Genomic DNA, 17,335 nt, shown 5'->3' with positions numbered 1-17,335 from the left:
CAAAGAATATTATTTCTGATAATCTTGGAGTCCTTCAGGTGTTTTTATTTTTAGCAAACTCCATACAGGCTTTTGTGTGTCTTGCACTGAAGAGAGGCTTCCGTCGGGCCACTCTGCCATAAAGCCCCGACTGGTAGAGGGCTGCAGTGATGGTTGACCATCTACAACTTTCTCCCATCTCCTGACTGCATCTCTGGAGCTCAGCCACAGTGATCTTTGGGTTCTTCTTTACCTCTCTTACCAAAGCTCTTCTCCCCCCAAAAGCTCAGTTTGGCCAGACGGCCAGCTCTAGGAAGTGTTCTGGTCGTCCCAAACGTCTTCTATTTAAGGATTATGGAGGCCACTGTGCTCTTAGGAACCTTAAGTGCAGCAGATTTTTTTTTAACCTTGGCCAGACCTGTGCCTTGCCACAATTCTGTCTCTGAGCTCTTCAGGCAGTTCCTTTGACCTCATGATTCTCATTTGCTCTGACATGCACTGTGAGCTGTAAGGTCTTATATAGACAGATTTGTGGCTTTCCTAATCAAGTCCAATCAGTATAATCAAACACAACTGGACTCAAATGAAGGTGTAGAACCATCTCAAGGATGATCAGAAGAAATGGACAGCAGCTGAATTAAATATGAGTGTCACAGCAAAGGGTCTGAATACTTAGGACCATGTGATATTTCAGTTTTTCTTTTTTAATAAATCTGCAAAAATGTCAACAATTCTGTGTTTTTCTGTCAATATGGGGTGATGTGTACATTAATGAGGAAAAAAAAAAAGAACTTAAATGATTTTAGCAAATGGATGCAATATAATAAAGTGAAAAATTTAAGGGGGTCTGACTAGATCTACAGTGGAGGCGGAAAGTATAATTTTTTTTCCCCTCAGAGAATAGGTGCAGGAGCTCCCGCCCCCTACCCACCTCTGGGCACTGTCTCTAGGCTCCATCCCCTTCCCACCTCCCAGTACCGCTCCTTTTAGAGGATATAGAACCAAGTATCATTTTGTGCTACTAAGTAATTTGTACAAATTTAACAGACCCCCCCCCCACCCACAGCGACAATAGATGCCCCACACAACAGATGGATCGATTGATCTCTCTCTGTGCAACAACAGATCAGCCAGCATCAATAGATCCCTCCCAGCAATAATGGATCCCCCACCCATACAACAGACCCTCAGCAGCAATACTCCCCTTTCTGAACAGATCCCCACTAGTAATATATGAGCCTCCAGCACATCTTGCCATAAAATACTTTGATTGCTGGAGGTGCTGAAACAGCGTTGCCACACACACACACACACACACACACACACACACACACACACACACACACACACAAAAAAGCCCTGCTTGCGCACACACACACACACACACGCACACACACACACACACACACACACACACACACACACACACACACCAAAAACGATCATGTTATTTATAACTGAAGTTTAATCAACTTATAATTTGCCTTCCCTGTTTTCTTCCTTTCCCTCTCAGCAACATGCTAAGTTATTACATAAACCTTTCCATTTTCATTACATCATTTTAGACTCAGTAGATCCATCACTGGGGTCTGTGCTTCTCTATGCAATGCTGGCGGGCGAGACCAGGAAGGCGCTTCCTGAAAAGACCACAATCCCGGCCTCAAAACTCCTCCCAATAGCCCTGATGCAAACAGTGACCCGACTATTGGAAAGAGGCAAATATGAAGTGGGGGTAAGCCGGTCTGGAGGAGTGCTTGCTACGAGGCAGATTGTAATTTTATACAGACCGCTCTAAGTAATGTCCACATGTGGCGCTCAAACGCCATAACTGAAAGAGGTGAAATCCAATGAATGAAAGGGGGGGCAGGACAGAAACACAGTCAGGCTCTGTTCACACATAGGCGTTTTGGATCGCTGGTGGAATTGTCACGATTCTGCCCGCGATTTCAAAACGCACTGTTAAATTGTCAAATCACACATCAGTGTGTTCAGGTTGCTTTCATTTCAAGGGGACCTAAAATCGCACAAACCAAAAAGTTATGGAACTTCTTTTGAGCGACGCGGCTTGCACCATTTCAGCACAATTAAAAAACACCTGTGTGGGTGAATGGAGCTTAAGGCTGTTGGGAAAAGAACTAGATGACGCTGGCTATCCTCCAGCCAGGAAATGAGGTGGGCTCTGACTTGCTGCAGCTTCTAATGCACATTGTGAGAAGTTCACAGTGTGCATTGAAATCGGAGTAAGCCAGTCCAGAAGAAGAGCTGGTACAACCGTGCAACACGTAAAAAGGTACAATTTATATGCTTTTAAAAATAACAAACATGTTATACTTAACTGCTCTGTGAAGTGATTTTGCACAGAGCAGTCCCGATCCTGCTCTTTTCGGGCCCCCCATAGCATGATGGGTGCTCGCTCCTGCTTCGTGCCCCCTCTCACTGGCGGTGATTGATAACGAATCCCGCTGCTGCCTCTGTCCAATGAGGGACAGAGCCTCTGCTGGCTCCCTGGATTGAGATCAGGCTCAGGTATTTGGGGGGGGGGGTTAGGAACTGCAGAATGATTTTTAGCGTGCATTAAAAAGCCATTTAAAAAAACAAAAAAAAAAAACCTTCTTTATAACCATTAAAAGGGAAGGCTGGGAGGGTAGCTTCAAATAAAATTGTATATATAATTTTTTTTAATATATATATATATATATATATATATATATATATATATATATATATATAATTTATTAAATAAAAAAAAATATATTTTTTAATATAAAATCCCACATATTACATATCTAAACAAACTTATTCTTATTTTTTATTTTTTTGGAGAGAGAATAAGAGCCTTACCTGGCTTGTGCACGTGTCCAGGTTAAGGCATGTCGGGGAGGAACAGCAGTTTTGGGATGGTAAAATTCACAGTCTACCCGCGTACAATGACTGCTGAATCTGCAGTGCTGTAATATGGAGAGAGACAATGGTGCAGGTAAGGAGGATTTTCTGCCATGCTGTATTACTGGATCAGGTACAGCCAAGCACATGACACCTGAGCCAGCATTAGGACTTCTACTCTTACCTTGGGGTGATAAAATGAGCACTCTGTGTTTTTGCATGAAGGAAAGAAACGGCACTGAACCTTTACGTGACTCTTGGCAGCTGGCTCTGGGGATCAAAGAGAAACAAACAGTTATTATAGTATATGCAAACCTCATGTTGCAAAACAACCCATACAGTTTAAAATGAAAATAAAAAGGCAAAAACGTGTATAGATGTAAAAATGATAAAATACCTTGTTTCCCCTTTAGTGCAAAAGAGCTAGGGGAGGAGAAACAGCAGTGCATTGAACTTCCCAGCGAATGGCTGCGCATGGAGGGGGAGGGAGCATGTCAGAACAAATTGAATCATTGGAGGAAAGCAGGCAGGAAATATATCGTCACTTTGCCTTGCATGGGTAAAGTAACAGTAGGGTTAATTTACTAAGACTGGAGAATGCAAAATCTGCCGTAGCTCTGCATAGAAACTAATCAGCTTTCAGCTTTTTATCACAGGTTAGAGTGGAGGGCCACCCTAAAAATTTTTAACTTGCCTGAAACCGCTGTTGCTAGGCAGTCTTCCTAATCTCACTGTACCCTTGGCAAATTTTATATATATATATATATATATATATATATATATATATATATATATATATATAAATAAAATAAAAAATAAACTGAGTCCGCCCTCTATTTTCTACCCCCACTGTGCCAAATGAATATAAAAAAAAATGTGTAAACTGTAATTAAACCTATAGATGAAATATAAATAAGTGAAATTAGTAGCGCTAATGTGATAAATCACAGAAATAAATATAATAAAGCAAAAGCACCCAGTGATAATTGACAAAATGCAAAAAAATAAATCAAAACAGTCCTAATTTACATAAAATAAAATATATTTATTTCTGTGATTTATCACATTAGTGCTACTAGTTTCACTTATTGATATTTCATCTATAGGTTTAATTACAGTTTACACAAGTCTTCCTAATCTGCCTCTTCCTATTCCGCGGCGCTTCCTCCTCTTTGGCGAGCGGCCCCGTTGTCTTCTGGGACATGTGTGTGTCCCAGAAAACAACGGGGCCATTCACAAAGCGCCGCATGACTTGCGCATGCACAGTAGGAAACGGGCAGTGAAGCCACAAGGCTCCACTGCCTGTTTCCCTTCATTATGATGGAGGCACCGGCAGCCGATCCGATGGATGGATCGTCCTGGGGGGGGGGGGGGGCCAACATCAGGGGATCGCTGGACAGCTAAGTGTCCTTATTAAAAGTCAGCAGCCGGAACACCCCTTTAATTAAGCAAGCTGAAGTTACATAGTCTGGTTGTAAAAAGACACAAGTCCATCTAGTTCAACCAATGAAAGGGGGGAAAGTTAGAAGCCGATTGGCTACCATATAAAGCTGCACCAGAATTTTTCAACCTCCGTCTCCTTAAAGTGTCACTAAACCCACAACAGTAAAATTAGTCTTTATATGCAGTAAAGAATATAATACATTTCTATCAGCGCAAATAATAATAACCTTATCACTAAATAGTGATATGTGTGGTAGGTGATGTACACGTGTAGCAGCCCATTCGACGTAGCGTGTATAGGGGTAAGGAGTCGCAGTGGCAGCGCCATCCCGCAAGCATCTTGTTTCTATGCATACTGAGCCCACACTGCTTAAGTGCTGCATTTGTGAGTAATGTTTTAATGAGGAAATAAACCATTTTGATATACAGAGAGCACTAGATTTTGCCTTTTCTATTCCCATGTGCACCAGACCTGATTGAGGGAATTTGTACTGGCTGGTATCCATCCAATCAGCCGGAGGCAGCACGGAAGAAATAGGAGTACCATTTCAAGCCACTAGAGGCGACACAGAACCCACCACTCAAGCTGCTACAAAAGAAAAGACGGCACATGTGTATTGATTCTGCAGTTTTATATGGCAGGGGTCCCCAACCTCCGGGCTGCAGCCCGATGTTGGTTCATGGCGTTTGATGCCGGGCTGCGCTGGAGGTGGTGAACACAGACTCAGCTTCTATACGTGATGTATGCGGAGTCTGTGCTCCCTGACGCTCACCTCCTTCAGCGTGGCCCAGCCTCAAACCGGCCACGGACCAGCACCGGGCTGCAGCCTGGGGGTTGGGGACTCCTGCTATAGAAAACTGCAGAATCTATACCCATGTGCCATCTTTTCTGTTGCAGCAGTTTTAGTGGTGGGCTCCGTGTCGCCTCTAGTGGCTTGAAGTTGCAAATGTTAACCATTAATCAGCAAAAATACATGTTATTGTGGGACTATGATCTCCACCATTAATTGAACGTAGGGTCCACCTCTAGATTCTCATAGCAGGGAAAGCTTGTGTTAACGGCACACGTGACGGTTTTTGGTTTCCCGTTCCTGCTGAGGCCGGTAGCTGCCTCTGGTGGCAGGCGACAAGGTGCATTATGGTGAGTTGAACCATTTCAATATATTTTACAATGCAACAATAGACATAATGTGCTTCAATCATCCTGACCCCATATCACCCATGGTGACCGCTGTTTATATAGCATGTTTAAACGGTTCCCGACCAGCGCACGGCGATGTACGTCGACAGAATGGCACGGGCAGGCATATTGGCGTACAGGTACGTCCAATCTTCAATGCCGCCCTGCCATCGGGAGCGCGCCGGCGGCGGCGCGCTCCCGCGCTGGTCGGGACCCCCGTGAGTCCGGTCGCGGGACCCGCGGACTCGATCGCCGCGGGCACACCCGCGATCGTCTCACGGGACGGCTGAAAGGAGGAAATGCCGTGTAAACAGCATTTCTCCATTCTGCCTAGCAACTAGTGACGCTGATCTCTGCTCCATGCGATTGGAGCAGAGATCAGTGTTCACTAAATGAAAGCCCAACCGCCCCCACAGTTAGTAACACACCCCTAGGAACACTTAACCCCTACACTGCCACCCACTGGTTAACCCTTTCACTGCCAGTGTCATTTACACAGGAATCACTGCATTTATATAGCAGTGATTACTCTATAAATGACAATGGTCCCAAAAATGTGTCAAAAATGTCCGATGTGTCCCCCACAATGTCGCAGTCACAATAAATTAAAAAAATAAATAAATAAAATCGCTGATCGCCGCCATTATTAGTAAAAAAAAAAAAAAAAATTAATACAAAATTAATAAAAATTCTATAAAACTATCCCTATTTTGTAAATGCTATAACTTTTGCGCAAACCAATCAATCGCTTATTGCGATTTTTTTTACCAAAAATATGTAGAAGAATACGTATCGGCCTAAACTGAGGGAAAAAAATATTTTTTTTATATATTTTTGGGGGATATTTATTATAACAAAAAGTAAAAAATAATGCGTTTTTTTCAAAATTGTCGCTCTATTTTTGTTTATAGCGCAAAAAATAAAAACCGCAGGGGTGATCAAATACCACCAAAAGAAAGCTCTATTTGTGGGAAAAAAAGGACGTCAATTTTGTTAGGGAGCCACGTCGCACAACCGCGCAATTGTCAGTTAAAGCGACGCAGTGCCGAATCGCAAAAAGTGGTCTGGTCTTTGACCAGCAAAATGGTCCGGTCTGTAAGTGGTTAAGAGGCAGCTGAAGGCCAAATCCCTTGTCTCACCATTGGAAGGTGCCACCTTGGCAGGAACAGTCCTGGCTTCAGCCACCTAGATTTACATAAATCCTACACCACTGAAAATACAAATATGAGTAAAACAAACAGTAATGCTGTTCCATTTCATTGCTTCCTGTAAGCTTATACAGTACCTTGTTTTGTCGTAGGATGTGGCTGTATCCGTCTGCTGGCATGGGTGTAAGGACAGTCTGTTTTTGTACATTTGGCATCGAATTTGCAGTTGGGGTGAATGAAAAAGCATTTATCAGCAAAGCGGCACTTGGGGAAAGCCCTAAAATGAGAGCAAATGCGGCACCAATGTGTCAGATCAGAAGCCAGACTTAAAATGACAACAAAAAGACGGATTCCTTACAGCAGGACTAAGCGGCAATAAAAGAAGACCCCAATTTAATTTTATATAAAAGTAATTATAGTGCTGCAAAAGTCCCACCCTTCTGTATTTTTCAGCTTCAATAAAGCTGCAATAATGCGTGCGCACCATGGCGACTACAGTCAGCCATACTCAACAAGGACAGAAGAGAGCTATGACAGTTAGGTAGATTTACTAAAACTAGTGCAGCTCTGTATAGTAACCAATCCGCTTCTAGGTTTTATTGTCAAAGTTTAATTGAACAAGCTGAATTAAGAAGCCGATTGGTTTCCATGCACAGCTGCAACAGATTCTGTGCGCAGCAGTTTTAGGCCCGGTTCACACTGATGCAACAATCACTCCGACTTTGAAGCACTTGTCGCATCAGAAGTCAGATCCCAGTTGAACCCCATTCTGTGTAATGGAACCGGTTTAATCCATGCGACTTGAGTCGCACTACTTTTGGTCCGAATTGCGTTGACTTCTATTAAAGAAAACGCATGCAAGTTGTGCTGAATTTGCACTGGGGTCCGACTTCAAAGTGGCAGGCAGTGTGAACCTGGGCTCATACTGTTACCGGTTAATGCATTTGGCACAGCTCGCTTTATTCAGCCATATGTGTTGCAGGGGTCTGTCTAATAGTGCGCTCTAGTATACGTGTCAAAAGGAAGCGTCCAACTGCCACAGATGTAATGCGCTTCCAGGTACCAACCAGGTTCAACTGAATGCGCTTCCAGCCACCAACAACTCTGAAACACCATAAAACTGTTGTAGAAGCCACAGAACAATGTCAGCCCAACACCAGGGAACCGGTAGGATCATCCGGTAATTATTGGAAATGCAAAATCTTTGAATTATAAAAAAAGTTAATATGAAAAGACAAGCAAGTCTGAAAGCACAATAAAAAAATAAATAAATAAAAAGCATGTCATACCTACCTGCTGTCTTATGGTTTTGCACAGAGCAGCCCTGATCCTCCTCTTCTCAGGTCCTCCTGGCTGCTCCTCCCCCCTGCCTAATGCTCCCATAGCAATCCGCTTGCTATAGGGGCACGCATGCAAGCTTGCTCTGGAGCCAGCTGTGTGTAAATTGCCCACCAAGCACTGGTTGTGATTGACAGCAGCAGGAGCCATCAGGAGCGATCGCGAGTAGCCGCCTGCCACGCACATTGACTCCTACGTCAAATGGCCTGCCGTACAGCTACGGCGATTCGCTCAGGAGTACCATACTGACCGTGGGCGGTCGGCAAGTGGTTAAAGACGCACCCAGATCGGTTCACAGATCGCAGTGCGAACTCGCATTGGATTTGCATGAAAATATTGCAGGGAGTTACTCACTCCCCCCCTCGATCTAGAATCGTAACACCCATGCGATCCAATTCTAGTTTGAGGGGGAAAAAAAAAAATAGGATTTTTAAAACAGCTTACCTGTAAAATGCTTTCCTTTGATGTACATCTGGGGACACACAGAGCCGTAGTAATTACTACGTGGGTTATATTGGCGTATCAGGTACTGGACACTGGCACGCCCCTTAAGGCATGAACTTCCCCCATATAACCCCTCCCACTACCAGGAGTTATCGGTTTTGTAGCCAAGCAATCAAAGTGTATAAGGAGAAGAAGGGAGGGACATCTGTGTCCCCTGATGTACATCAAAGAAAAGGATTTTACAGGTAAGTCGTTTCAAAAATCCTATTTTCTTTTCTTACATCAGGGGACACAGCCATAGTAATTACTACGTGGGATGTCCCATAGCAACGGCAAATGAAGGGGAGGGATACACAACAAAAAAGGAAGTCAGAGGACTTGTACTGCAGCCTGCAGTACGCTGCGCCCAAAGGCAGAATCCTCCTGACCCTTAACATCGATTTGATAAAATATGGTAAATGTATGAACTGAAGACCATGTCGCGGCTTTACAGAGCTGAGCCGCAGAGGCCTGATGATGCACCCCCCCAGGAGGTACTAATCGCCCCAGTAGAGTGTGCCTTTAATATGAAAAGGAGGAATCTTCCTCTTTAAACCATAAGCCTGCACAATGACTTGAGGAATCCACTTGGCAATAGAGGATCTAGATGCTGCCTGTCCTCTCCTTGGACCATCCAGCAGAATAAACGATATCTGTCTTACAAACTTCAGCGGTCGCCTTTAAATACACTCTGACCGCCCTTACTACATAAAGGGAATGTAGCAACCTCTCTTCCCAAGATTGAGGCTCTGGGAAAAAAGAAGGAAGAACAATATCCTGGTTTAAGTGAAACCCTGCCACTACCTTTGGCAGGAATTCAGGATGAGGACGTAAAACCACCTTATCCTTATGCATAATCAGATATGGCTCCTTACAAGATAGAGCCGCTAGTTCAGAAACTCTTCTAGCAGAAGAAATGGCAACCAGAAAGATCATCTTTCTGGTCAACAGAACCAAGGGAATTTCCCGCAAAGGTTCAAAAGGCTGCTTTTGCAAAGTTGACAGGACCAAATTCAAATCCCAAGGATTTAGGGGTGTCCTGATCGGAGGACTGATCCGTGTTACCCCCTGCATAAAGCTACGCACTAAAAAGTGAGAAGCTAAAGGCCTCTGAAAAGATACTGACAAGGCCGAGATCTGGCCCTTGATGGTATTTAAGGCCAGATTCATCTCTAATCCCATCTGTAAGAAATCAAGAATTCTACCTGTAACATATTACCTGGGGTGCCAACCCTTGGATCTGCACCAGGCAACATATGCCTTCCAGACTCTTTAGTAAATGATCCTGGCTTCCTGGCATTAATCAAGGTAGATATGACTGAAGGAGATAATACATGATCCCTTAGGATGTGGGTCTCAATAGCCAGATGGTCAAATTCATCGTCCGTAAGGTAGGATGGAATACCAGACCCTGTGAAAGAAGGTATGGCCGTAATGGCAGAGTCCAGGGAACTTCTACTGCCATCCTTATGATCTCGGCAAACCAAGGACTTCTGGGCCACGAGAATCACCTCCTTATGTTCCTGCCTGATCCTGCAAAAGAAGACGCGGAATTAGCAGAACTGGAGGAAATGCATAGATCAGAGAAAACTGATCCCATGGGAAGACTAATGCGTCTGTTACACAAGCTAGCGGATCCCTGGTCCTTGACACAAAGTTGTCGACTTTGTTGTTGAATCTGGACGCAAACAGGTCCATGTCCGGGAGTACCCTATCTCGGACATATCGCAAGAAAGATGTCGGGGTGAAGAGAACACTCTCCTGGACATAATTGTTGGCGGCTCAAGTAGTCCACCTGCCAATTCTCTATCCCGGGAATGAAAATTGCCAATAGGCAAGGGGCGTTGTGTTCTGCCCAAGACAGAACGCGATTCATCTCTCTCTGGGCTGCACGACTCCTCGTGCCCCCCTGGGTATTGATGTAAGCCACAGCCATGGCGTTGTCAGACTGAATCCTGACAGGACAGCCCTTCAGTCTGACTGTCCAGGCTCTTAAAGCCAGACGAATTGCCCGAATTTGCAAAATATTGATAGGCAAGGTCCTTTCCAACCTAGACCACTTTCCTTGGAAAGAATCCTCTTCCAGGACTGCTCCCCAGCCTAAAAGACTGGCATCCGTGGTTACTACCTTCCAGGTGGCAGGTAGAAATGCCCTTCCCTTTTGAAGGTTGCTGGATATCAGCCACCAATTTAGGCTCTGACATACATCGGGAGCAAGCTGAATTGGAAAATCTAAGGCCTGAACCCTTTTGTTCCAGGCTGACAGGACTGCGCTTTGTAGCAATCTTGAATGAAACTGTGCGTAAGGGACGGCCTCAAAAGGAGGCCACCATCTTCCCCAATAATCTCATGCACAGCCGAATGGAAGGCTTTTTCTTTGCCTTGATGAGATGGATTAGTTCTACAATGGAACCTATTCTCTTTGGAGGTAAAAATACCTTGCCCTGCCTGGTATCTATGATTAGTCCCAGGTACTGTACTCTCCTAGATGTCCTCAGGGATGATTTCTCTAGGTTGAGAACCCAACCTAGAGATTCCAGGTAGTTTACCGTTGTCACCAGACCGTGGTCTAACCCAGAAACCTAATGGCCTACTGAGAGTAGATCGTCCAAATAGGCTAGGACCATTATGCCCTGTGCCCTTAATCTGGCTAAAGCAGGAGCCAGAATCTTACTCAAGGAGCATACTCAAGGAGCTGTGGCTAGACCGAATGGCAGGGCCACAAATTGAAAATGACGGTTTTCTACTTCGAAGCGTAGAAACCTCTGGTGAGCTGGAAATATTGGCACATGAAGATACGCATCCTTGATATCGATTGAAGCCAAAAATTCTCCTCCTTGGAGGATGGCTACTACCGACCGAATTGACTCCATGCGGAAGGATCGGATGCTCAAGTGCTGATTTAGATCTCCAAGATCTAAAATAAGTCATACTTCCCCGTTTGGTTTTGGGAACGTGAAGAGGTTTGAATAAAAACCTGTGCCCTGTTCCTCTAAGGGAAGCTAAGGGAAGCTCTGATATGACTGCCTTGGCTAGCAGATGGTCCAGTGCTAGAGGGAGAGCCCTCTTTTCTGGGTCTTTGGGAACCCCTGACCTTAGAAACCGGGGAGACGGCAAAACTCTGAACTCTAGTTTGTAACCTAGAGAAACCGCAGAAGCCACCCACTTGTCCTGACATTGCTCCTACCAGATCTCTGAAAATTGCAGGAGCCTTCCCCCCCCATCCGAGCGAGCGGGGGCGCCCCTTCATAAGGAGGCTTTGGTACTCTGCTTGGTGGGATTCTTTCCCCAAGATATTTTCTGACCCTGGTGCTGTCCCTGGGGTTTCCCCCTTGAACCTGACTGCTGAAGCCGTGGAGACTGAACTTTTGCCATTGGAAATCTGTATTTATCCAAATCTTCTCTGAATAGCTGTTCACCATGAAAAGGGAAACGGGCTAGGAGCTTCTTACACAGTACTTGGGCTGACCAACTCTTAAGCCAAAGAACTCTGCGAGAATGCACTAGTCCCAACATCGGACATGAAATCTGAATGGACACATCTGTCATAGGATCTACTGTGAAACACAGTGTGTCTGCTAAATCAGCGCACTGCTGAACCCGTTCAACAGGTAAAAATTTAAGCCTCTCCTCAAACTGTTCCTTAATGGCCTGGGATACACCCATTGCTGCCAGAACCGGCTGCTCTGCTGAACCTGCTAAAGCCATCTGGTTCTTAGAAAGGTGCTCCAGCTTCTTATCCGCTGAATCCTTTAACATGAGCACATTATCAACCAGACATGTGAGGTTCTTATTTACAAAGGTAATCGCAGCATCTCCCATTTCTTATAGAAATCCTCTTCCATAGGATACAGTTTGACGAATCTCTTACGAGGATAAAACTGTTTATCCAGATGCTCCCACTCTGCATACATAAGCTTTCTTAGCCACGCATGGATAGAAAAGGCATCCCCAGCCAGAGGAGGTTTTAATGATCCTAACTTAGAGATGGGATCATCAGAGGCCTGCGCAGCAGGTAGCAGAAAAGTGGAGCGAACCAACTTAGTGAGAGCGTGCACAAGCAAGCTCTCCTGCGGCAATACTACTTCCGTGTTAGGATCCTCAGAAGAGGATAAGCCAGCATCTTCCAAGTCTCTAGGAAGATCTGCTTGATCCCCGGCATCTTGAACCTCCAGAGGAGGATCTTGAGCACTTGATGGGGATCTACTGCGTTTAACCTCGCTCTGAAGGGATAAAAAAATCACATCAAGCCTTTTCTCTAAGCCAGCGATGGTAGAGGACAACACTTCACGTGTAACATACTCAGGGACTGAAGAGTCTTGAGCGATTGCAAAAACAGCTTCCCCTGACGGCTCAATCTGACCGGCCGCAACACTCTCAGAGGAGGAAGACATTCTTTTGCACAGGGTCTTAGGTTGTTGTGACCCCTTAGTGGAGTTCCTGACCCCCTTGCTACTCATAGCTTACAGTACAAAGCAGAGACACTACCAGCAAAAGAATGTTACACTTGCTAGGCTATAGTAGAGTACAAAAGCTGCTATTAGTCCTAGCTATACAGTACAACGTTGTCAACAAAAGGGGAATGCCTGTGTCACCAAACCTGACTAGCAACCACTCTGCTCTGTCCCTCCACCGCCAGGCAGCAGCTTTTCCTGTATAGCTTAAATTACTTCCTCCACGTGTGGCCGGCGTCTGATGCCGTTTAGCCACACCCCCTTCCTCCATGCTCCCTCTGCGTGAAAACGCCCCGTCGGCTAAAACCTCCGCCCGACGAGCGGGTGCAACTTGCCCCCCCCCCCCCCCCAAAAACACTCAGGTTATCCCACAATCCTGGACCTGCGAGAAGACCATGCCAGTAAACTTTTATTGGCTTTACTACCAAAAAGTACTGGATCCCATGACGAGGCCCGGGTACCATCCATTTAGTCCATTACGGAGACATCAGAATGGATCCGGTCAGGATGGCTGGCACTCAAAGGATTACTGCCCGTGGAGCTCAGTACAACACATCCTTACACATGCTCTACAGCTTAGACACTGGCGAAAAAAACTGAGGACTTCCAGTAGTGGGAAGGGTTATATGGGGAGGGTGTTAAGGGGCGTGACAGTGTCCAGCACCTGATACGCCGATATAACCCACCTAGTAATTACTATGGCTCTGTGTCTCCTCATGTAAGAAAAGAAAAAAAGTCCCTGCAATATTTTCATGTGAATCCAATGAGAATTCAGCCATATAACTATATGGCTAAACTCACACTGCACAGACATCGCATATGATCACCACCTGCTGTGTGGGTGCGAATCACATGCAATGTCTGAGATCGCACATATGTGAACCTAGGTTTAAGAGATATTCATTTTATCTACAGGTAAGCTTTATTATAAGCTTATCTGTAGGAGAAAAAAAAAAACCACAACACACATTCAGGACTTTACTACCACTTAGACAACACCAGAGAAAAATCAGGTATTCTGCCCTGCCAGACAGGACTGTGCTGTGTTGCAGAGCTGGGTGATCCCAAGACTGGATGGGGTAGAAATACAAATCCTTTGGCAGGAAAAATAGCTCTGATGCATTTTATATGTGTATTTCACGGTCTGCCTGCAGTTCAAATATAAATATCTTTCTGCTTTGTTAGGCTCGGTTTCCACTAGTGCGATTTGTCACACGATTTGGGACTGCAGAGTCAAATGACAAGTCGTACCCCATGATTTCCACTGAGTACTGTTCATATCTGTGCGACTTCAAATTGATGCGACTTGAGGTCCATAGACCTAAAGAATACACAGGTATTGCTTCAAAATCGCAGCAAAAAAAAATGTGACTTTGGGGTTGCAATAGTGGAAACCGAGCCTTATGCCGCATATACACAACTGGACTTTGAAGGACTAGGTCAGACGGTCTTCCCGACGGACTTTCGGCGGAGGTCCGACGGACTTTCTGAAAGAATGGACTTGGCCACACACGACAGGACTAAGTCCGTTCGAAAGTCTCTTAGTTTTTAACGTGATGACGTAAATGGGACTAAACAAGGAAGTTCGATAGCCAGTAGCCAACAGCTGCCCTTGCATCGTATTTGGTCCGTTGGACTAGTAAACTAACGGTTTTCCCGATTTTTAATCCGTCGGATAGATTTGAAACACGTTTTATTTCTAGGTCCGTCTGACTTTTGTGGGGAAAAAAAAAGTCCACTGGAGCCCACACACGATCCAATTGTCAGACGGATTCCAGTCCGCCGGGAAAGTCCGATCATGTGTACGCGGCATTAGTGTTTTACATTAGTTGAGAACTAAGGTCAGTGTGAACTCTCCCTCTTATCTGATCACTTACTTGCAAACAGTAGTTGGGTGGTGATAGGCGCAACGCTCTGCATTCTTGCATGCTGGCCAATACTTGCAACGCTCATGGATCTTCGCCTTTCCAGGAACAGCAGCATCTGAAGTAAAAAGGATAAAAAGTCTGTAATCTCCAACAGATTACTGTAATATGAATCGTTACATTGTTCCGGAAACTGAAGCAATGATACAGATATTTAGCATGCACACTCCAGGGGCCACACTGCAAACAGAGCATACAGGTGCTTCTATTAAAGTGGAACTAAAACCTCTTATCCTTTAGAGCAATGGTCTCCAAACTGCGGTTCAAAGGTCAGATGTGGCCCCCTGCTTGCCTTTATCTGGCCCTTGGGGCACGGTTCCTCTCACAGACAAAGTAAACTGTAAACTGGCCCTTTGTTTAGAAAGTTTGGAGACCCCTGCTTTAGAACCAAGGAAGCTGCCATCTTAGCCTCTGTTTGATTTGCAGTTCCTGTGACGTCACACATCAGCTATGACAACACCCATTTGATGGCAGTTTGGTTGAGCTGACATAAGCACACTTGTAACTGTAATAACTATAATGGGATACACACTATGAGAAAATCGGATGACCGGTCGTACGATTTTCCATGAAGGTATTAATTTGTATGAAAATTCTTGGACAAAGCCAAATGTTCTTTCTTGTGTATGATTTCTTTGTTCTTTGCCACCTTCTACTGGGTTGCTCTTTGCTTCTGATCATGCGCATTTTTCTCTATTCAATTATTTCCGTACGATTCGTGTACAAACAGTGAAAAACGGGACGCGGTGTTCACGTACAAATTTTCTAGCTTGCACTTTTGATTTTTTTGGTCTGAAAAGTCATAAATCGGCCGTGGAAAGCACTATACTACCAATAAGATGATTGATCGTATTTCACACAGAATCTTTTGTCCTATTTTCTTGTAGTGTGTACCCAGCTTATCATACAAGGCATGCTCCAAATGTAACTCATATTGTTGTGTTTAGTTCTGCTTTATATTGATGCTAGTGTTGGGTGAAGAAAGCACAGAGAAAGGCGAGTAGAAAGAAAGAAAGAAAGAAAGAGAAAGAAAGAGAAAGAAAAAGAAAGAAAAAGAGAGAAAGAAAAAGAGAAAGAAAAAGAAAGAGAAAAAGAGAAAGAGAAAGAGAAAGAGAAAGAGAAAGAGAAAGAGAAAGAGAAAGAGAAAAAGAAAGAGAAAAAGAAAGAGAAAAAGAAAGAGAAAAAGAAAAAGAGAAAGAGAAAGAGAAAGAGAAAGAGAAAGAGAAAGAGAAAGAAGAAAGAAAGAGAAAAAGAAGAAAGAAAGAGAAAGAAAGAAAAAGAAAAAGAAAAAGAAAAAGAAGAAAGAAAGAGAAAGAAAGAAAAAGAAGAAAGAAAGAAAGAGAAAGAAAGAAAAAGAAAAAGAAAAAGAAGAAAGAGAAAGAAAAAGAAAAAGAAGAAAGAGAAAGAAAAAGAAGAAAGAGAAAGAAAAAGAAGAAAGAAAAAGAAAAAGAAGAAAGAAAGAAAAAGTAAAAGAAGAAAGAAGAAGAAAGAAAAAGAAAAAGAAGAAAGAAAGAAAAAGAAAAAGAAAAAGAAGAAAGAAAGAAAGAGAAAGAAAGAAAAAGAAAAAGAAAAAGAAAAAGAAAAAGAAGAAAGAAAGAAAGAGAAAGAAAAAGAAAAAGAAAAAGAAAAAGAAAAAGAAAAAGAAGAAAGAAGAAAGAGAAAGAAAAAGAAGAAAGAGAAAGAAAAAGAAGAAAAAGAAAAAGTAAAAGAAGAAAGAAAAAGAAAAAGAAAAAGAAAAAGAAAAAGAAAAAGAAAAAGAAAAAGAAAGAAGAAAGAAGAAAGAAAAAGAAAAAGAAAGAAAAAGAGAGAGAAAGAAAAAAAAGAAAGAAAGAAAAAAAAGAAAGAAAAAGAGAGAAAGAAAAAGAAAGAGAAAAAGAAAAAGAAAAAGAGAAAGAGAAAAAGAGAAAGAGAAAGAGAAAGAGAAAGAAGAAAGAAAGAAAAAGAAAAAGAAAAAGAAGAAAGAAAGAAAGAGAAAGAAAGAAAAAGAAAAAGAAAAAGAAAAAGAAGAAAGAAAGAAAGAGAAAGAAAGAAAAAGAAGAAAGAAAGAAAGAGAAAGAAAGAAAAAGAAAAAGAAAAAGAAGAAAGAAAAAGAAAAAGAAGAAAGAGAAAGAAAAAGAAAAAAGAAAAAGAAGAAAGAAAAAGAAAAAGAAAAAGTAAAAGAAGAAAGAAGAAGAAAGAAAAAGAAAAAGAAAAAAGAAAAAGAAGAAAGAAAAAGAAAAAGAAAAAGTAAAAGAAGAAAGAAGAAGAAAGAAAAAGAAAAAGAAAAAGAAAAAGAAGAAAAAGAAGAAAGAAAGAAAGAGAAAGAAAGAAAAAGAAAAAGAAAAAGAAAAAGAAAAAGAAAAAGAAAAAGAAGAAAGAAGAAAGAAGAAAGAAGAAGAAAGAAGAAAGAAGAAAGAGAAAGAAAAAGAAGAAAGAAGAAAAAGAAAAAGAAAAAGAAAAAGAAAAAGAAAAAGTAGTAAAAGAAGAAAGAAAAAGTAAAAGAAGAAAGAAAAAGAAAAAGAA

General features: G+C 43.0%; 1 protein-coding gene across 5 annotated transcripts in view; it reads right to left on the bottom strand.

The window, feature by feature from the left end:
* The window catches only part of ZC3H14 (zinc finger CCCH-type containing 14), a 66,071-nt gene that overhangs the window by 1,219 nt on the left and 47,517 nt on the right, over positions 1-17,335 (bottom strand). For all 5 annotated transcript variants that reach the window (XM_077463738.1, XM_077463737.1, XM_077463740.1 and 2 more), the window contains exons 14-17: positions 14,786-14,891; positions 6,771-6,910; positions 3,047-3,132; positions 2,821-2,927 (exon numbers count right to left, since the gene is read on the bottom strand). In XM_077463738.1, the coding sequence (XP_077319864.1) occupies positions 2,821-2,927; positions 3,047-3,132; positions 6,771-6,910; positions 14,786-14,891 (439 nt within the window). The remainder of the gene's footprint in view (positions 1-2,820; positions 2,928-3,046; positions 3,133-6,770; positions 6,911-14,785; positions 14,892-17,335) is intronic.

The sequence above is a fragment of the Lithobates pipiens genome, unplaced genomic scaffold (genome assembly GCF_037356315.1).
Source record: "Lithobates pipiens isolate NorthernLeopardFrog02 unplaced genomic scaffold, aLitPip1_a1.2 Scaffold_30, whole genome shotgun sequence".
Lineage (NCBI taxonomy): Eukaryota > Metazoa > Chordata > Amphibia > Anura > Ranidae > Lithobates > Lithobates pipiens.
The sequence above is the reverse complement of the archived record's forward strand: the minus strand, read 5'-3'. Positions and strand labels throughout refer to the sequence as shown.